This window comes from Salvelinus namaycush, chromosome 17 (genome assembly GCF_016432855.1).
Source record: "Salvelinus namaycush isolate Seneca chromosome 17, SaNama_1.0, whole genome shotgun sequence".
NCBI lineage: Eukaryota > Metazoa > Chordata > Actinopteri > Salmoniformes > Salmonidae > Salvelinus > Salvelinus namaycush.
In genome coordinates, this window is record NC_052323.1 from 10329412 (window position 1) to 10350840 (window position 21429).

The following is a 21429-nucleotide window of genomic DNA, read 5'->3' on the forward strand; positions in this document are numbered from 1 at the left end:
CAAAATAATCTGATATTCTTCCTTGTCATGTTTGTTTCTTTTATCTGTCTTTTGTTTTTGGCAGAGACGTATACATTTTTGGACCCATTGTGGACCCACGTCTTAGTAGATACAATTTGATACTGTAAAATGTATTTATAGTGGAGCCATCTATCTAAAAGAGTAGATAAGATTGTCTCCAACTAGGGTTCAAAAAGTCCGGGAACGTTCAATAAATTCCCCGGTTTGGAGGATTCCAGATTTCCATCTTATTCTCTCCTGATTCTAGGAGTCTTCCAACCGGGATTTCGGGAAAACCAGGGAATTTATTGAAAGTTCACAGATTTTTTTTAGCTCCAACTCAATTACTCAAATAAATGTTTTTGTGGGTTTGCATAATCTTACATTAACTTTTGCAATTGTGTTACGAGAATGGCGCTAGAATGTATAGGGGCCGTTTTACGGGCTATTTTGTGTGTTTCTTTGCGCTGATCTTAACTTTTCTTGTACAATATGTTTCCGCCATAATTTCCTATGACTGAAAAGAGCTTCTGGACATCAGAACAGCGACCACTAACCCCGATTTGGATGAAGGTTTCTTCTTGAAGGAGTCAGCGGCGCAGGACGTACTGCACACCCCGGATCAGGCCCTGATCCCCAATACTCGGAAGAGAAAGTGGTACAGTGTCTGACGTGCGGGCACCCAGATGACACTACGGCAGCGAGTAAATAAACCGCCTCTACTTTAAATTCTATTGGCAAATGTACAATCACCGGAGAACAAACTCCGTTCGAGACTATCCTATCAACAGGACCTGAAGAACTTTAATATCCTATGTTTTCGGAAACATGGATAATATTTTAGCTGTGTTTTCTATGCATCGGCAGCGTTGGATAAGCTCAAGGGTGGTGATGTGTCTCTTTGTTAATAACAGCTGGTGCGCAATCTCTAGTATTAAGGAAGTCCCGAGGTTCTGCTCACCTGACTTAGAATACCTCATGATAAGCTGTAAACCATACAATTTTCATCAATATTTTTCGTAGCCTTCTATTTAACAGCACAAACCGATGCTGGCATTAAGACTGCACTCAACGAGCGTATGTCCAGGATCTGCAACTGGATCCTGGACTTCCTAACCAGGTGATGAGGGTAGGTAACAACACATCCGCCATGCTGACCCTCAATACGGGGGCATGCTAAGTCCCCTCCTGTACTCCCTGTTCACCCATGACTGCGTGGCCACACACGACTCCAACACCATCATTATGTTTGCCAATGACACGACGGCGGTAGGCCTGATCACTGATGATGACGAGGCTGCCTACTGGGAGGTCAGAGACCTGGCAGTGTGGTGCCAGGACAACAACCTCTCCCTCAACGTCAGGAAGACGTGGACTACAGGAACATGAGGGCCGAGAATGCCCCCCTTTCACATCAACATGGCTGTAGTGGAGCGGGTCGAGAGCTTCAAGTTCTTCTGTGTCCACATCACGAAGGATTTATCATGGTCCAAACACACCAACACAGTCGTGAAGAGGGCACGACAGCGCCTCTTCTCCCTCCGGAGGCTGAAAAGATTTGGCATGGGCCCTCAGATCCTCAAAAAGTTCTGCAGCTGCACCATTGAGAGCATCTTGACAGGCTGCATCATCACTTGGTATAGCAACTGCTTGGCATCCGACCGCTACAGAGGGTAGTACTTACGGCCCAGTACATCACTGGGGCCAAGCTCCGTGCCATCCAGGACCTCTATACCAGGCGTTGTCAGAGGAAGGCCCTAAAAAAAGACTCCAGGCACCCAAGTCATAGACTGTTCTCTCTGCTGTCGCAACGGCAAGTGGTACCGATGCACCAATTCTGGAATCAACAGGACCCTGAACAGCTTCTACCCCCAAGCAATAAGACTGCTAAATAGTTAGTTAAATAGTTAACCAAATAACTACCCAGACTATATGCATTGACCCTTTTTGCACTAACTTTTTTGACTCATCACGTACGCTGCTGCTACTGTTTACCATCTGTCACTTTATTTCTATTTCTATGTACATATCTGCCTCAATTACCTCGTTCCTCTGCACATCGAGGAGATCTTAGTCACGCACTTTTACATCTAACTAAGATGTTTGGTGCAGTATTTCTCAATGAAAAAATTTGCATGAAAACGAGTCATCTCTCGTTGAAGGACAACAAAGACATTATTTAAGAATCCCTACTGTTGACCAATCACAGACGAAGGGGTGTAGACTTTGGCTTCGAACACTGGCTTGCCTCTAGAAAAGTGTCATGTGCCCGAGCAGCTGAAAAAATCCTCACCGAAGTCCAAAAACGAATGAAAACATCGCAAAATGTCATCATAATATATGCATGAACTCTTCTGAACTGTTTCGGCTGGGAAGCATGCGGACGCCGTAAGGATCATGAACTAGACCTAGGGCCACCAATGTTTTGTCAGACAGTCCTGTAAAAACCAAGCCCTTGGCTACAATGGCTTACCTCCAGAGAGGCTTTCACAGGCATTCAACAGGAACTCACAAAAGCCTGTGAATGTCCCAATACAATAGACTGAAGGATTTGTCAGAGTAGATTAACTGAAAGGTGTCATGGGGGGATGGGGGTGGACTGTGACCAGTGGAGGAACATTGATTCAATTGACCTATCGCAAAATTCTAAAGCATTTTTCATGGTTTGTTGGATATTTTTTTTGCTCATTTGTAACTCCTTTTGACATTTGTTTCTAATTATTTACAGGGGTGCATGTTTTAGACAGTTAAACAAGTCTGTCAGCTTTTGAAAAGGCCCCAGATTTTCAGAGACCTTATTTGACCTCCCACCCACTCACCTCGTCTGTCTTCAAACGTCCATCCAGCCAGGGAGGGGGGTTAATGTTTCAGGAATCTGCCACCTCCTGGCCTTTTGTTCCCCCGACCCCCCACTGCCATCAGAACCCACTTCCAGCGTTTGTTCTTAGAAAGGGCCCAGGAGTTTAGGGAAGGAGCCAAGGAGAGGGGGGGGGGTGGGGCAGTATCCCTACACATTGATATGGTACTGGTACTGACCCTGTGAGCACAGACGTTGAAAAGACGTTGGCATTTGGTCCGTCAGCCCTGGCCTTGATTTCAATGTCCATCCAGACCAAATCTGAACCCATCATGGACGTCTATATTTGGTTCAGTTTTGGTCTGGTCCGGAACCGGACTTGATTTGGCCCAAAAAAAGACGTCTATGATTGGTTCAGATTTGGTCCGGACCAGACTTGATTTGGCCCAAACATAGACGTCTATGATTGATTCAGATCCAATTTTGGACAGCATAGAACAGTTAAGTATAGTAAAGAAAATTTAGAGTATAGTACACTAGATTACAGTATAGTGGAGCACAGCATAGTAAAGTACAGTTTAATGTTCTATATTGTACTTTACTGTACCTTACAGTACTCTACTGTACTTTACTCTACTAAAGTACTTTACTGTACGGCATAGCACTCTATTGCACTCTTCTGTGCTCTATGTACTGTGAAACATAGACGTCTATGATTGGTTCAGATTTAGTCCAGTCCGACCAAATTTGGTCTTGTTTGGGGTGGAGCTGATTAGAATAATACCCAGCATGCTTTGCAAGTGTTCATTTAAACATTTACATTTGGTAATTTAGCAGACGCTCTTATCTAGAGCTACTTACAGTCAATGCATTCAGCTAAGGTAGCTAGCAACCACATATCACAGTCAAAGCAAGAACAACTTTTCTGTAACCGTTACTGAGAGTGTTAAGAGTTCTGTTGGTTGTAACTTTAAACGTAATTAATGCAAGTTTTAAGCTTTTGAAAAGGCTAACGTGTGATGGCATAAATCAGTGTTCCACTCTGTAATATTGAATTGGCTCCATTTTCTTTTAATTGGAATAAAAATGTTTGAATGTGATATAATTCTTTCTTAATTGACATGTAGATACAAGTGAATTGAAGTACAGCCGTTGAAAGTTATAAAAATATATATATTTCAACGTCTGGTAAATACGTATTTTCAACTTTTATTCAGAACCGTCTTTTAGATGTAATTTTGCTCGTAAACACCAGGTGTTCTCGTGTGTTTTTATTTTATCTGACCTAGTATTGAATCTGTGCTTTTTTTAAGATTATATTCTGGATTTTCTGTTTTTCTTACCTTTAATATTGAATACTGCATTTAAATGCTAGTAAAACTAAGTGCATGCTCTTCAACCGATTGCTGCCCGCACCCACCCGACTAGCATCACTACTCTAGACGGTTCTGACTTAGAATATATGGACAACTACAAATACCTAGGTGTATGGTTAGACTGTAAACTCTCCTTCCAGACTCACATTAAGCATCTCCAATCCAAAATTAAATCTAGAATCGGCTTCCTATTTCGCAACAAAGCCTCCTTCACTCATGCTGCCAAACATACCCTCGTAAAACTGACTATCCTACCGATCCTTGACTTCGGAGATGTCATTTACAAAATAGCCTCCAACACTCTACTCAGTAAACTGAATGTAGTCTATCACAGTGCCATCCGTTTTGTCACCAAAGCCCCATATACTACCCACCACTGCGACCTGTATGCTCTCTTTGGCTGGCCCTCACTACATATTTGTCGCCAAACCCACTGGCTCCAGGTCATCTATAAGTCTTTGCTAGGTAAAGCCCCGCCTTATCTCAGCTCACTGGTCACCGTAGCAACACCCACCCGTAGCACGCTCTCTAGCAGGTATATTTCACTGGTCATCCCCAAAGCCAACACTTCCTTTGGCCGCCTTTCCTTCCAGTTCTCTGCTGCCAATAACTGGAACGAATTGCAAAAATCAGTGAAGCTGGAGTCTTATATCTCCCTCTCTAACTTTAAGCATCAGTTGTCAGAGCAGCTTACCGATCACTGTACCTTTACACAGCCAATCTGTAAATGGCACACCCAACTACCTCATCCCCATATTGTTATTTATCCTCTTGGTCTTTTGCACCCCAGTATCTCTACTTGCACATCCTCATCTGCACATCTATCACTCCAGTGTTATTGCTAAATTGTAATTATTTTGCCTCTATGGCCTATTTATTGCCTTACCTCCCTACTCTTCTACATTTGCACACACTGTACATAGATTTTTCTATTGTGTTTTTTGACTGTATGTCTGTTTATGTGTAACTCTGTGTTGTTGTTTTTGTCGCACTGCTTTGCTTTATCTTGGCCAGGTCGCAGTTGTAAATGAGAACTTATTCTCAACTGGCCTACCTGGTTAAATAAAGGTGAAATATACATATTTTTTTTTAAGTTAAGGACGAGCTTGCAAATAAGCATTTCACTGTACTGTTTACACCTGTTGTATCCTGTCCACATGACAAATTAACTTTGATTTGAGTTAGCAGACGATTTGCAGACGTTTTTTTTGTGTGAATGTCGTCACTGTGGTTGAAAGTGTGATGTGTGCACAGGAGGTTGGTGGCAACTTAACTGGGGAGGATGGGCTCGTGGTAATGGCTGGAGCAGAATAAGTAGAATGGTATCAAATACATCAAACACATGGTTTCCAGGTGTTTGATGCCATTCGCTCAGATCCAGCCATTATTATGAACCGTCCTCCCCTCAGCAGCCTTCTGTGGATGTGTCACCTCATTCTCCACAGGTCTTTGTCAACGGTTGATTATTTCAGTTCACACACAATGAGTTATGGAAATTGATGTAATCTGGCAATGGGCTACAGTCTGCAAGGTGTTTGGTGTTGATGTTGTTGAGGGATGCCATTGTTGAGGGAAAATGTACTTGATACGATTGTGATGTGTTGTTGTCTCACCTAGCTGAATGCACACATTTTAAGTAGTTCTGGATAAGAGCGTCTGCTAAATTAATTAAATGTTTAAGGCACCTCATTGAAATTATCAACAGCAATCAGAAGATGTTACCAGGCAGCAAATGTGTGTATTGCTATTTACCTCTCATGGACCCCAGTCTACTTCAGTGTTGGCCGTTTTTGGACATGTACAGAATTGTCCTGTGTTATTGTCAGTATTTGCATAGAGAAACTCCTCTCCAGCCTCTGAAAAGCTATTCATGAAGCTACCTTTATGGGGAAGGGGGGTTAAGTATTCACCTGCTTTTGTTTGTGCCTCTGGAGCCACAGCATAGTTGTTTGTTTAGATGTGTGTGTGTGGTCTGAGGAGGTATAACTTACTGTCCTGTAATTTGAACTTTAAAATACAAAAAGAAAGCTTATCCAAATAATCCGGCAATCGTTTTGTAGGGTTGGTCACCTGAGTAACTAGCAACCAATCACATGCAGCTCCATGACAATTGGGCAAAACAAAAGTTTGAATGAGGTTGAAAGCTAATACAGTACCCACAACTAAGGAAAATAGCATGATTTGGCAGAAGGAACATCCAAAACTTGCTAAATAGGCCTACTACAATAGATCATTCCATCCAAGCACACACACACATTCCTAGTAATGTCAGGGTGTAGGAGAGAGCTAGTTTGAACACGTTGCTGTGTTTATTTCCCACAGGATTCAAGCTGAAGGATTTCCTCCACGACAATGAGACCCTGTCCACTTTCCTTCTGCGAAACGCCTCCTTCTCGGAACACGCCGTGCACCAGATCATTGAGGCCAACGTGAACTTGGAAAAGGTAAAAACGCCACCCTCCTAAAGTTCTATGAGGCATAGGCCTATTACTACGGTCAGTTCAGTCGATCATGGACACTATTAGAAGCAGTGTAGTAGTTGTTGAACATTCCCATTCCCAGTAGCAGATATAGAACAGGTCAGTAGCGTTTCTGGGTTAGATTTGATGGAGCACCTGTGAGTTAATTAAGTCTGTGGCCCTTTATTTCAGGGACATAACCCTTTAGAGAGAGGGCAGAGAGAGGGTAGAGATGTCTAATGGTCTACTGCGGTGTTTGAATGTGATGAAGCAGGGAATACACCAAAGGGCTAGTACTATAACCTCCACCACCGGAGAGCTTTTACTAAGACATCCTCTTCCACTGTCCTTGTTCTCTCCTCAAAAACATGAAGATATATTTGTTTTCATTCACATTTTTAGAAACCGCCATCTGGTTTTTCCTATTCTCTTTCCCCCCCCCCCCCCCCCCCCCCCGTTAAAGATATTGTAAAGGTTCAAGGTCTCCTGTTATGATTTCCCGCTGTAGGCCTATGTGGAAATAATCTCAACTAGGCCTTATTCTTCAGCTAAATGGATGACAACAATTTGATCGTGACAATGCCCTCACATTACACACACAATCCAGCAGCAACATGAAGCAATGGGAATCTAGATACAGTATGTAAACAATTCAGGTTCTAATATTGCGCCGTGGTATCCATCCCCGAGATAACAACATGCATGCAACTCCAAAGTCACACGGCCTTATCCCATGTGTGTTTCTCAATTCCGTTCTTTCAGTACCCCCAAGATTACGTGTTTCACGTTTTTGTTAGAACCCTGCACGGGCACATCTGCTTAGATGAATGAAAAATGTGCAACTTTGGAGGGTTGAGAAATACTGTTCTCTGCCTGTCTTTAGTCATTGCTACATTACCCATCGACCCTTCTCCCCTTCCCTCTCCAGGTGCTGGTCAAAGGCTTCGGTGTTCACCTGAGGGACATGTGCAAAAGCAACGGCACCAGTGTGGAGGACTTTGTGACCATCGCAGACAGCGAGGTGTCCAGTCTGGTCCAGGAGATCCTCTGCCGGTCCCCAGGCTCCTGGCTCAACCAAGCAGAAAGCCACTTCCTCAACAACCTGGACTTCCTCAAACCAATACGGGTAAGCACAAATGGGCTCTAGGCCTATTTCTTAATTCCTTTCTTTTACTTTTTAGATTGTTGTGTATTGTTAGATATTACTGCACTGTTGGAGCTAGGAACACAAGCATTTTGCTGCACTCGCAATAGCATCTGCTAAATATGTGTATGCAACCAATACAATTTGATTTGATTTGAGGTAGAAGTTAGCTCGAGACACTGATCTACAGTCAGATGGTCAGTTTTAGCATAGAAATGTCAGAAGATCCCATTACGAACTATACACACCACATAAGAGATGTTCCTCCTGTCAGAGGTTTTCCACATATTTTCTAGGTTATTGCCACCCAGGGCTCAAAGGTCGCATATGCTCCTAAATATTTTGCTGAGCAACCTGAAATTTTAATATGGGAGCACCAGTGCGACTACAAATAAAATCACCCAGAATAATTGTAGTTATGATTACATTTTTCTGTCCCGCTGCCTCCGAGTCGAGCGCAATACTCCGCGGACACGTAGAGCAAATCAAGTGCACCTATTGGCCTACGGCTGGCCAATCGAGCGCACAGCAAAGTTAATACTGTGATATTTCAAAACTTTAAAACCATGACGAGAGAGACTGTCAACAAATACAGCAAAGCTGTTTTTAGGAGTGAGTTCATGTTTACATTTTTATGTGGAATAGACACCGGGTGGGATGCGGTTTTAACAAATCAGCATTCAAGATTAGACCCACCTGTTGTATAATTACATGAAGAAGCCATAAAATGTGCTTCAGCCAACACTGTAGCTGCAATGAATATCAAAGTGTTTCGAAAGGCCTACATTATTAGTATTAGCGGCTTGTGTCTATTTGACTATCAAGGAATATTTCACTTTCTCTTGTCATAAGAGTAACAACATGAATTTGTGGATGAGGCAGAAATAATGTGGTGAGAATCGAGTTTCGCCATCAGCTGGAAGACCGTGTCCCCTTTTTGGTCACGGTCAGTCTCAGCAGAGCTGAGGGAAACTGAAACTGACCATCAGATTGCAGGCCCCATTAGTCCAATAAAATAAAAATCATTATTTCAATGTTTGATCACTCAGCTGTGCCTCAGTCACAGTAATACAACAACTGATCTATTACCAGTGTGATCATACCTTCATTTTTAAATGGTCTGAGAACAATAACGTTGGCAGGGCAATTCAAGCATAGCCAATATGCGATGATAATGTATTGGGCCTATAGTCTACTATAGCCTACTATAACCTATAGCCTACTGCAGAAACCTGTTTTTAATAGGTTAATGTTGCATAGGCTTATGTTTTCTAAGTCATGTTAAAAACAAATATGTGCAGTAGATCTCGACCTGCATTTTGACCCAGAAAAAGTTTGTGACCACTGCAATAAAGGACTGAATGACTGATCTCTTGATGTTCTTGAAGAGACAATGCTACAGTTTTTCAACGTAGTGCTTCTCAATAGGAAAACAGTGCTTTTACAAAAGGTAGAAATATAATATTCAACAAATGACTTTGTCATTTCAGTGACAGGTATTTGTTTCAAAATGTTTGCCTTTTAAACAAAATCTTTCCAGAGTTAATAGTTTTAAGTGCTCAGCATGTGCTTAAAAAGTAGCTAGAATTCATATGGGCCCAATATAGACTTGATCTCAATCAATGAAAAAAAAAAAGCTTTTCTGATGCTCCTAAATTTTGTTTTGTGCTCCGGTGCTACCAATAAACATTTTTAATTTAGAGCTCTGTTGCCACCTGACCACAGGGTCGTATAGCCATGGGTTACGTTGACATTTGTCTGGGGTTAATTAACGTGGCTTTGGGCAGATCCTATTGATCAGAACTCTAGTTGTTTTATGGCCCCTTCTAAAAATCTGCTGCTTCTAGAGGAGCTGTGAAACCAACAGAGGCCACCCAGCAAGGCGGGGACGGCCCAAATGAGTTGAACTGATTTTATCAGCAAATCAGAAACGTTCTCTGAGAGGGAGGGGATTGCAAAAAAAAAAAAAATGCATAAAATATCTTTTAAGGGCGCCGGCCGAACTGAAGCATGCTGACACCTTTAGGGACTTTGGAAAGGGGACCTTACCCCTCCCTCGTAGCTAGTTGATATAGTGGCGAGGATCAATTCTCATCACAACAGATACACAAAATACTGTCCCACCAAAAAGCCCCCCTCCCATGGTTGTTTTTCTCCACTGAAGACCAGAGCCAGGTGACCTAATTCACTGACGTGCACAGTGCCGAGAACCAAACAAAGCTTAGGGGCCCGGGGAAAATCAGAGGCTCAGAAAGAAGGGGGTAAGCGTGGGTGGAGGCATGTTGTTGCTTGTCCCTGTCCAACCAACTCTGGAGATACGTTTGAAAACGAACTGCCGTCAAAAAAATCTTTAAACGTTAGTCATTCACGAGTATCACTTCTCTCTGAGTCATAGTTTACAAAGGTAACTTTTAATTAGATACCTTAGCACCTGTGCCCGGGAAATATATCATTAACATCCTTGCAATATGGTAATTTTGCACAGAGAGTAGACCATTAATTGAATTCCAACGGTCAGAAATTGCATGATCAAGGGCATCTTGCGTAATGTTGACAGCTTTTGAACAAGGTTCCAGGAAATCAGTCAGAGAAGTGTGATTTGTTATATATAAAAGTGCTTAGGATTGTATCACCTTATCATTCAGATACAGTATGACTGCCCACAATGATAAACATGGAAGAGTCTATGGCAACGTGTTATTATGTGATGCCTGTCCCCATTTTGACATGCCACAGCGGTCAGTTTCCCTATTCAAATGATAACAAACAGTGTATTTGTGTCCTTCTTATGGTTACTGTTTTTGTAGCCTTTAGGGAACAAGACATGGTAAACAAGACGACAAGACTTGCAGGGTGCTATTAAATCAAAACAGTTCACAGGGTTTCCAAGAGCAGTTCAAAACGTTGCTGTTAAGTTTCTTGTTCCGATGTCCATTCAGTGTTGCAGGGAGATTCAATAGCACACAACGCAAGCTAATAGTTTGTTTGGGAAAATGACTGCATACTGTATAACCCTTATTGAAAGGGTCTTCCTGTGAAAATATGTGTTAGTGAGCTGTGGTGTGGGACTGTGGGGGTGTTTTGTAACCGACAGACTGTCGCTGTTCGTCTTTTCGACTGTATGTGTGTGTGAATTGACACTTCTTCGCTCCTTCCCCCCTACAGAAAGATGTGAGGGCTGACCCTGAAGCTGTCCAGCAAGTGGCTGAGGCTACAGACAACCTTCTGGAGAGTCTGGGGTCCCTGGCCATTGAGGTGGGCATCACTCTCTTCAATACACTAAACACATTTCTGACAACTAGAAAGTTTTCTGCCGCTGCTGCCTCATTTCCTAGCAGGCTCTCTCATGCATTGAAAATGGCTATGGTCTTACATTTGGTCATTACGGTTATTGAGGTTAACCTCGTCATTTAGAAGCATTATCAGTTGTTCGATGTGTCACCAGACGGAGACCCACAGAATAAGCCCCCTCGTAGCCAAGTGCATTTCCTGGTATTTTGTCCATGTTTTGTTTTATGTCGACCATAATGAGCTCCCCTACCTTGGGTCAGCAGCGAAGCAGGTTACTCTTGGCAGGGCCACAGACAGAACCTTAGATGTATAGGATGAAAACATCAATGGAGTTTCTTTATCCCATCATTACAAGATGGCCGCCATGAGCCCCCCTCCCCGACCTCATTTCCCCTTACTGTACTTCTTGCATCTGGTCTTCTTTGAAGCTCCACAGCATAAGGAAGTAGAGGCTGGACTAAAACTGTATGTAATTTTTTTCTGCCCCCTTCAACTCCCTCCTGTTTGTTGCCTGATAACCTTCTGACCCAATTTGTTTAGATTTGTTTGGAATTGTCCCCTAGACGTTTGAGCCACAGCTAAATGTCGAGGACAACTGTTTATCAATGTTCTAATGTGATGATAATCACAGTTTTCTCATGTGAAAAGATAAACAGAATGGGATGGAGGCACTACACCTATTTCTATGAAGTCAAGTACTTGTAGGTCTGACACATTTCTATGTTTCAGTTTGAACAGGAGAATTTCTCTATTCTTGCTATGTGTTCTCGCTATTTTCTTGCTTTGTCAGTTCTACTCTCCTCCACAGCGGTAGAAAAAGGCCCTTGTAAGTGACTTGGCAGTAACTGTATAGGTATCCAGTGTCTCTGAGTCCAGATAGAAAAGCTCCTTTTTTTCCTTGGGAGATAGATGACTGGGAACAGCTGAACAAAGAGGACAGGCTTTCTAAACAAGTTAGCGGGCTGGTCAGCATTTACCCAAAGGAAAATTGACTCAAGTTGACTGATTTACACTACGAGGTGAATGCATGCCCCTATGACAACCACCAGGAGGTTTTAAGACTCGCTCGACCTTACCCAAGTATGTTGGCTGTGTTTTCTCAACCAATCAGTGCTCTGTTGAATACTTTGGGGCAATTCCACAGTAACAGAGTGATGCTAAGACTCAGATTTGTGTCGCTTTAAAATGTATGCCAAACAAAAGCAATGATTGCAAAGTTAAACGAACCATACGACTCTATGCACAATGACGACTTTTAATAATTTCCACCGAGAATTTCACAAAAACACATTTGCTTGAAGAACAGTGCAGATGCAAAGTTTGGTAAGAGAATGACGGCACAAACAGCACAAACCGCCATTCTGTTACCAAACTTGGCATCTGCGCTGTTCTTCATGTAAATATGTTTTTGTAAAATGTTCAGTCGCAGCATCATTCTGTTATCGTGGAATTACCCTTTACTTACAATAATAACATTTACTTAAATCAATCAATCAAATCAATAAGAATAACCCCTATAAGTATACCTTGATTCTTATGTTCGCAAACCAATACAGATGTGGGATCATATTCTGAGCCAGTTTGCTACAGCAGGAACATAATCCTGCAGCTACAGGAAATGTCAATTATTAGGTGGATTATAATGAATGGACATTTTAGTAGGGGCTGATACATTTTTTGTGAGGGCAAATCAAGTCAGACATTTCTAAGTGTAAATTACAAACTATATACGCCTTTTTAAAACTCAAATACAGTACAAGTTAGCATTTCCTGCTGTGCATGAAAATTCCCAACAACAAAAAGAGTGATCAAATTAAGATGTTGCAGCTGCATACCCATGTCATAAGCTATGTATGGTGTACAGTTACACTTAAGAGTTTCTAAAACAACTCCAGCACTCTGTAAACACAAACGTTGTTGTTCTTTGTTCCCTGCTAAGCCCAACAATGTATCTGAAGATGTCAAGAAACTCTGAGACACAATGTCTTGTCCTGGTTTGGCACATTACCCTGGGGTTATGTTGGGGTATGGCCCCTCCTACCTTAACCAACCCCCCACAGACACCTCTAGAGGGGTCCAGAGCTGCTGTCATATGGTTATGACTGTTTGTGTGAGAGTTCAGTGTGTACAGCTGTTTCCCCCGCATCTCTCGCGTACACACACACACACACACACACACACACACACACACACACACACACACACACACACACACACACACACACACACACACACACACACACACACACACACACACACACACACACACACACACACACACACACCATTCCCGGTGCGTGTGCGTTGCCCGGGCTAAATTGGAAGCATGTGACTGCCTTCTTGCTGATGTGGCCAGGCTGAGTCCGGTCCATCTGTACGGAGAGGAGGTAAGGGGAGGAGATGGAAGGGCCTGACTGGCATGTATGTAACCACATTGTCAACTAGACTCTGGGAGAGTCGCCAGTCGGTATCACCTCTCTCCTCCTCTGCCTCAGTGATGAATGACCGAGTCATCTTTTCCCTCAAGCACTTATTTGGTTCTCTTAATCCTGACTTTCCTTGTTTCCTCATGCTGGGTGAGGATATCAGCGTTAGAGAGAGAGAAAAATAAGGATAGAGATAGAGAGTGAGAGAAGAGGGCAAACGTAGAATGTCAAATCTGCCACAAAAGATTCTAGCTTTTCTGTGCAGACGTAAGAGTGTACATTTGTTAGTACTGTATTGTGTTAATGTTGTTACAAGGTGTTGAGCATTACGGGGAATTAGGACAGTTAGCACACAAGCTTTTCAGGCTTCTTGTGAGATCTGTTGTTGTGTTTTCAATGCTCCTAGTCTTCTCAGAGTCTCTCCCTTTTTATAATCCGGTATCAAAATCAAATTGTGACCAGAAATGCAAGGCAGCAAAATGAAGTTGTTGTAAAATGCTCTGGTAAGCCGAACTAAGAACCAAGGTAGCCAATAGCATAATAGATCAATAAAGCATTAATAGACAAGGGGGTGTGATTTATGATGGTTTTTGCATGGCTGTGTTGAGGTCATAGGTAGAATGTGAAGCCTAAAGTATCCATCTGTCCACATACAGGAAGTAATTCCATCACATTGACAAGTTGCCTCATAACAATATGTATCCATGTCAACAAGCTGGTCTCGAATCACAATGAACTGCTCCAAATCCAGGTCACAGTCCCACCTGCATCCTACAAGATGACCCCCTGACCCCATTTGCTAACATCACAACCCCTTGTGTCCAAATTAGCTGGCCAGCATGAAGAGTTGGAGCGACCTGCGTAACGAGATCATCTTCCTCACTGAGAACGCCACGTCCTCCCCCAGCCACATGTACCAGGCCGTGTCGCGCATCGTCTGTGGCCACCCCGAGGGCGGCGGACTAAAGATCAAGTCCCTCAACTGGTACGAGGACAGCAACTACAAGGCCCTGTTCGGCAACCACAACACAACCGACGGGGAGGAACCTATCTCTGCCTACGACAACGCATCCAGTAAGCAACTTCTTCTTCGTGGTTATCTATTCCCTGATTGCCAAAACTGTTTTGAGGATTGTTGTGACATCCTGGTCTAGACTGGACATCATTGTTCCTTCTGTGACTCCTGCAGCTCCATACTGCAATGCAATGATGAGGAACATGGAGTCCAGCCCCGTATCCAGGATGATCTGGCAGGCCCTGAAGCCTCTGCTCATGGGCAAGATCCTATATACCCCTGCCACTCCCGCCACACAGAAGATCATCCACGAGGTGGGTATCAGTAATATTATACAACTTAGCTACAGCACATTGCTGCACTTCATCCAGAGTTCATTTCGGTGTTAAGTAGTAGTTTTACTTCAGCTTGTCTTAAGCAGAACACTAACTGTCCCACTCTCGCCCTCTTCCGCAGGTGAACAAAACGTTCCAGGAGCTGGGGGTCCTCAGAGAGCTGGGGGGCATGTGGGAGGAGGTGAGGCCCAAGGCCTGGACCTTCATGGAAAGTAGCGAACAGATGGACCTTGTAAGGGTATGTCTGACTTATCTGTTGTCTCTACTACAGCCAACATCACACTTACACTTAGTGTACAAAACTTTAGGAACACCTGCTCTTTCCATGACATAGACTGACCAGGTAAAAGCTATGATCCCTTACTGATGTCACTTGTTAAATCCACTTCAATCAGTGTAGATGAAGGGGAGGAGACAGGTTAAAGAAGGATTTTTAAGCCTTGAGACAATTGAAACATGGATTGTGCATGTGTGCCATTCAGAGGGTGAATAGGCAAGACCAGGGGTGTCAAACTCATTCCATGGAGGGCTTAGTGTTAAGACCTAGACAACCAGGTGAGGGGAGTTTTTTTTACTAAATAATGACCTTAATTCATCAATCAAGTACAAAGGAGGAGCGAAACCCCCCAGACAAATTGAGGCTGTTCTGAGGGCAAAAGGGGGGGGGGGGTGTTCCTAATGTTTGGTATACTCAAGGACCGAGCACGTCCCCATTCTCATCGACGGGGCTGTAGTGGAGCAGGTTGAGAGCTTCAAGTTCCTTGGCGTTCACATCACCAACAAACTAACATGGTCCAAGCACACCAAGACAGTCATCAAGAGGGCACGACAAAACCTATTCCCCCTCAGGAGATTGAAAAGATTTGGCATGGGGTCAAGCTTCCTGCCATCCAGGACCTCTATACCAGGCGGTGTCTGAGGAAGGTCCTAAAAATTGTCAAAGACTCCAGCCACCCTAGTCATAGACTGTTCTCTCTGCTACCGCACAGCAAGCAGTACCGGAGCGCCAAGTCTAGGTCCAAGAGGCTTCTAAACAGCTTCTACCCCCAAGCCATAAGACTCCTGAACATCTAATCAAATGGCTACCCAGACTAATTGCATTGCCCCCCCCCCCCTTTTACACTGCTGCTACTTTGTTATTATCTATGCATAGTGACTTTAATAACTCTACCTACATGTACATATTACCTCAATTACCTCAACTAACCGGTGCCCCCGCACATTGACTCTGTACCGGTTCACCATGCTCAAAGGGATATTAAAATGTCTGCTTTTTTAAATGTTTACCCAGTTACCAATAGGCGCCCTTTGCGAGGCATTGATAAACCTCCCTGGTCTTTGTGGTTGAATCTGTGTTTGAAATTCACTGCTCGACTGAGGAACCTTACAGATAATTGTATGTGTGGGGTACAGAGATGAGGCAGTCATTTAAAAATCACGTTAAACACAATATTTGGACACAAAGTGAGACCATGCAACTTATTATGTGATTTGTTTGGTACATTTTGACTCCTGAACTTATTTAGGTTTGCCATAACAATGGGGTTGAATACTTATTGACTCAAGACATTTCAGCTTTTCGCATTTCCACTTTGACATTATGGGGTATTGTGTGTAGGCCAGTGACAACAAATCTCAATGTAATATATTTTAACTTCAGGCTGTAACACAACAAAATGTGGAAAAAGTCAAGGGGTGTGAATACTTTCTGAAGGCACTCTATGTTACCCTTGTAGGGCACCTTTGAAATTAGTTTGGAATGGCATCAGTACATAGTAACTCAGAGACACACCCAGGACATGACACAGTAACATAGCAAAACAAGAAAATACATGATTATAAAGTAACGTGGTGAGCAGCCCTTTCAGATGGTCAACACTGGCATCTTGTGGAGGGATGCGGGACAGTGCCACAAAGTCCTCAGCTACTCACAGATACTTTCCTGCTCTTCCTCCCTCTCTCCCAGACCCTACTGAAGAACAATGGCACCGCCAGGTTCTTCACCTCCCAACTGGCGGGCACAGAGTGGACCGTGGAGGATGTCTCCAACTTCCTGACCAAACATTCAGAGGACACACGTCCCCACGGCACCGCCTTCACCTGGAGGGAAGTCTTCAACGAGACGGACCAGGCCATCATGAGCATATCCCGCTTCATGGAGGTCAGTGTCTCTCTTTCTTCGCCTGTATGTCTGTCCATTTGTCTCCGTCGTTGTCTGTATCGTCTTTGTCTGTCTGTATCTCTTAGTCACTTTCTCAGTCGCAGAAAAAAAAATCCCTTTCTGGTGAAATCACTATTCAGCACCTTCTGCAATACATACGTCTGCATCAAGTGAAACTGGACCAGAGCTTTGGTTCTGAAGGTTTTCATTCCAGCCATAGCCCTCTCTGAGGAAACAGTAGTCAGTGGCAGCCATTTTTTCTTTGTCCCAACCTCTTCCTCTGTATAAAGGGAAATTACAAATAAAAACACAGTTGGACCAGCTAGCTATGAACTCTCCATTTAAAGCCTCCCCATCCCTCCTTTCAGCATGTGAATGGATCTGCTTCAATGGAAAACAGCACACTCAGTAGTCCTGGCCAAGACCAGATGAGGATAGGCCTTTAACGGATGTGTTTGTTTGTTTACAGTGTGTAAACCTGGATAAGATGGAGCCCGTGGCCAACGAGGAAAGGATGGTCAACAAATCCATGGCACTCCTGGACGACAGGAAGTTCTGGGCGGGGATCGTGTTTCCCGACATTGAGGCCAACAGCTCTGAACTGCCGGCCATTGTCAACTACAAGATCCGCATGGACATTGATAACGTGGAGCGCACCAACAAGATCAAAGACGGGTAATGTTGATTCAAAGCTTCCCAATCTACCTACTAGATGTATTGGACAGTGTTTTATGTCTGTGCCATTGGGTCCATTTTGAACATTCACTTTGTTTGTTGTGGAGAGGGGTCACTTCCAACCTTTTTTTGTTTTGTTGGTAAAATAATAATTTTATGTGAACATTGCTTTTGCTCTCTCCTTACAGATATTGGGACCCCGGTCCTCGTGCCGACCCCTTTGAGGACCTGCGCTACATCTGGGGCGGCTTCTCTTACCTCCAGGACATCATCGAACACAGCATCATCACGGTAGTGACTGGCGCCAAGGAGAAGACGGGAGTCTACATCCAACAGATGCCCTACCCCTGCTACGTGGATGACATGTGAGTCACACCGAGCAGGATTTGACCTTATTCACCGCCTTTAGACCTGGAATCTGTCTTGAACGGCAGCATACCACAAGCTTAACCTCAAGGCTTCAAAATGGCTTCCATTTCCTCCTTTGACCAGCTTCCTGCGGGTGATGAGTCGCTCCATGCCCCTCTTCATGACCCTGGCCTGGATGTACTCTGTGGCCATCATCATCAAGAGTGTGGTTTACGAGAAGGAGGCGAGGCTCAAGGAGACCATGAGGATCATGGGATTGGACAACGGCATCCTGTGGTTCAGCTGGTTCATCAGCAGCCTCATCCCCCTGCTCATCTCCGCCAGTCTGCTGGTGGTGCTGCTCAAGGTGCTGCGTACCAGGATTTAGCATGAAGACAATGTTTTGTATTGCGCTATTTCACTGATATCAGTATTGCAATGTTTCAGTGATAATAGACTTTATCGATATTTCATGTTGACGTGAGCCTTGACTCGATCAGACAGTGAACTTTCTCTCGCGATAATTGTATCACGCTCATCCCAACTATGAACTAACCATTGAGCATCCTCTTCTCGCTCTCCTACTATCAGATGGGGAACCTGCTGCCCTACAGTGACCCCGGTGTCATCTTCCTGTTCCTGGGTTCCTTCGCCGTGGTAACCATCATGCAGTGCTTCCTCATCAGCACCATGTTTGCCCGTGCCAACCTGGCGGCGGCCTGTGGGGGTATCATCTATTTCACCCTCTACCTGCCCTACGTCCTCTGTGTGGCCTGGCAGGACTACGTGGGCTTTGGGGCAAAAATAGTCGCTGTGAGTCATGCTTTTATATCTAGTCGAGTTTTTGAGTTGGTGGTTGTCCACGGTACATTTTATGAGAGGAGCCGCTGTCATTAAGTACAGTGTCACTACAAATAGGGAAGCTTTTTTCTTCTTTTGGCACATCACTGACTTTTTGGGCTTCAGGCTCAGCATCTTATTGGCATTGGTGTTGCATGTGATGTTAAACCCCTCTCTCTCTCTCTCTCTCTTTCTCTCTCTCTCTCTCGCTCTACAGAGCCTGCTGTCCCCGGTGGCCTTTGGCTTTGGCTGTGAGTACTTTGCCCTGTTCGAAGAGCAGGGCATCGGCATCCAATGGAACAACCTGTTCAACAGCCCCATGGAGGAGGACAACTTCAGCCTGACCACCGCCATCATCATGATGTACTTTGACTCCTTCCTCTACATGGTGATGACCTGGTACATCGAGTCCGTCTTCCCCGGTAGGTGTCCGTGAACTGAACGGTTCCACCATAATGGATCCGTTTGGGTCCCATTTTGATGGGCTTATGTTGAGGCCATTTCCATTGTATTGTTTTGTTTTGTGTTGCATTGTTTTGTTGTCGGCGTTGTCTAAATGTATGTGTTTATTGTGGTCTCCTTCAGGTCAATATGGTATTCCCAGGCCCTGGTACTTCCTCTTCACCAAGTCCTACTGGTTTGGAGAAGGAGACAACAGGAAGACTGACTTCAGTCAGAACAAGAGAAGGAACTGTGAAGGTAAAACCCAGATTTAACGTTGATGCAGAGCAACTGAGTATCCACAAGGTGGCGATATAGATCCGGCACAAAATGTGGTGCGGTTGTGAGAGCGAATTCATTTGAGTAGTTATGTGTGTTTTCAAGGAAAGGAAAACGGGATGGTCATTGTACCCCATTTGATGGACATTGTGTTGTGTCTCCAGCTGTCTGTATAGAGGAAGAGCCAGCCCACCTGAAACCTGGCGTCTTCATAGAGAACCTAGTCAAGGTGTACCCGCACGGGAAGAAGCTGGCTGTGGACGGGCTGACTCTGGGCTTCTACGAGGGACAGATCACTTCTTTCTTGGGCCACAACGGAGCAGGGAAAACCACCACCATGTAAATGCAATAACGCACAAGTAGTTCCATCTGTGAACAAAAGCCCACACAAAAGCCCACAATTGAGTTGAATGTTAAGTTGATACAATTTTAATGGAGTAATCTAATATTTGCACCTTTGTCTGATTCAGGTCGATTCTAACGGGACTGTTTCCCCCTACCTCTGGCACTGCTTACATCATGGGCAAAGACATCCGATCGGAGCTGAGCGCTATTCGACAGAGTCTGGGTGTTTGTCCACAGCACAACGTTCTCTTCAGCATGTAAGTGTTCCCAATCTATCATATTAACCACCAGTTGTTACAGAGAGTTAATTCTAAATGACCAAAAGCATTTAAGTAAATAGTTACATTGTTTTCTTATGAGTAGTTTTTGTGTGGTGTTTTTGGGCTTTGACCAGGCTGACTGTCGAGGAGCACATCTGGTTTTACGCTCGTCTGAAGGGTCTATCTGAGGAACAGGTGAAGTCTGAGATCGAACAGATCCTGATAGACACTGGCCTGCTGCACAAACGCACTTCCAAGACCAGCACACTGTCCGGAGGGATGCAGAGGAAGCTCTCTGTGGCTCTGGCCTTTGTCGGGGGGTCAAAGGTTGTGATTCTGGACGAGCCCACCGCTGGGGTCGACCCCTACGCCCGCCGGGGCATCTGGGACCTCCTGCTCCATTATCGTCAAGGTAACCACTCAATCTTTACCTATTTTTATCATCTATGCTTAAGAAACATCTGAAGAAATGAAACCATTTAGCTGTTGGGGAGTTCTGTGTGGTAACTGACTGTTTCCCTGCTCCTCTCTAGGTCGTACCATCATCCTCTCCACCCACCACATGGATGAGGCAGACATATTGGGCGACCGCATCGCCATAATCTCCCATGGCAAGCTTTGCTGCGTGGGCTCCTCCCTCTTCCTGAAGAACCAGCTAGGTACAGGCTACTATCTGACCCTGGTCAAGAAGGGCCCAGAACCTTCCCTCAACTCCTTCCACAATTCCTCCAGCACCGTCTCCTTCACTAAGAAGGAGGAAGATTGTCCCTCTGAGAGCAGCTCTGACGCAGGCCTTGGCAGCGAACACGAGAGCGAAGCGGCCACCATCGGTAAGCATTTGACACATCATCGTCATAATCCTATGGCAAAGGAAATAGGCCATTGCAATACAGCATGGTATGTTGTCATATGAATGACCTTTTGTTTATGACACTCAACCTTTGTGCAACCCATAGAAACTGCCCAGGCTGCATCCATCTGTGAAAGTGCCTTCGTGCCCCCCGACGTCTCCCTGATCTCCAGCCTGATCTTCAAGCATGTTCCAGCCGCCCGTATGGTGGAAGACCTGGGCCACGAGCTCACTTACATACTGCCCTATGGCGCAGCCAAGGACGGCGCCTTCGTGGAGCTCTTCAAGGACATGGACGACCGTCTCCCCGACCTAGGCATCTCCAGCTACGGCGTCTCCGACACCACCCTGGAAGAGGTACTGGAATTGATTGTTGAATAGATCATG

General features: G+C 44.5%; 1 protein-coding gene across 2 annotated transcripts in view; it reads left to right on the top strand.

The window, feature by feature from the left end:
* LOC120061998 (phospholipid-transporting ATPase ABCA1-like) overlaps nucleotides 1-21429 on the top strand; it is a 43222-nt gene that overhangs the window by 13916 nt on the left and 7877 nt on the right. Inside the window, exons 5-22 of one of the 2 annotated variants that reach the window (XM_039011787.1) lie at nucleotides 6496-6617; nucleotides 7561-7758; nucleotides 10942-11031; nucleotides 14324-14567; nucleotides 14683-14822; nucleotides 14965-15081; nucleotides 16810-17004; nucleotides 17474-17679; nucleotides 17868-18044; nucleotides 18172-18394; nucleotides 18619-18840; nucleotides 19085-19289; nucleotides 19453-19566; nucleotides 19752-19926; nucleotides 20058-20189; nucleotides 20327-20604; nucleotides 20726-21026; nucleotides 21180-21399. In XM_039011787.1, the coding sequence (XP_038867715.1) occupies nucleotides 6496-6617; nucleotides 7561-7758; nucleotides 10942-11031; nucleotides 14324-14567; nucleotides 14683-14822; nucleotides 14965-15081; nucleotides 16810-17004; nucleotides 17474-17679; nucleotides 17868-18044; nucleotides 18172-18394; nucleotides 18619-18840; nucleotides 19085-19289; nucleotides 19453-19566; nucleotides 19752-19926; nucleotides 20058-20189; nucleotides 20327-20604; nucleotides 20726-21026; nucleotides 21180-21399 (3359 nt within the window). The remainder of the gene's footprint in view (nucleotides 1-6495; nucleotides 6618-7560; nucleotides 7759-10941; nucleotides 11032-14323; nucleotides 14568-14682; nucleotides 14823-14964; nucleotides 15082-16809; nucleotides 17005-17473; nucleotides 17680-17867; nucleotides 18045-18171; nucleotides 18395-18618; nucleotides 18841-19084; nucleotides 19290-19452; nucleotides 19567-19751; nucleotides 19927-20057; nucleotides 20190-20326; nucleotides 20605-20725; nucleotides 21027-21179; nucleotides 21400-21429) is intronic. The other variant, XM_039011788.1, reaches the window with a different exon arrangement.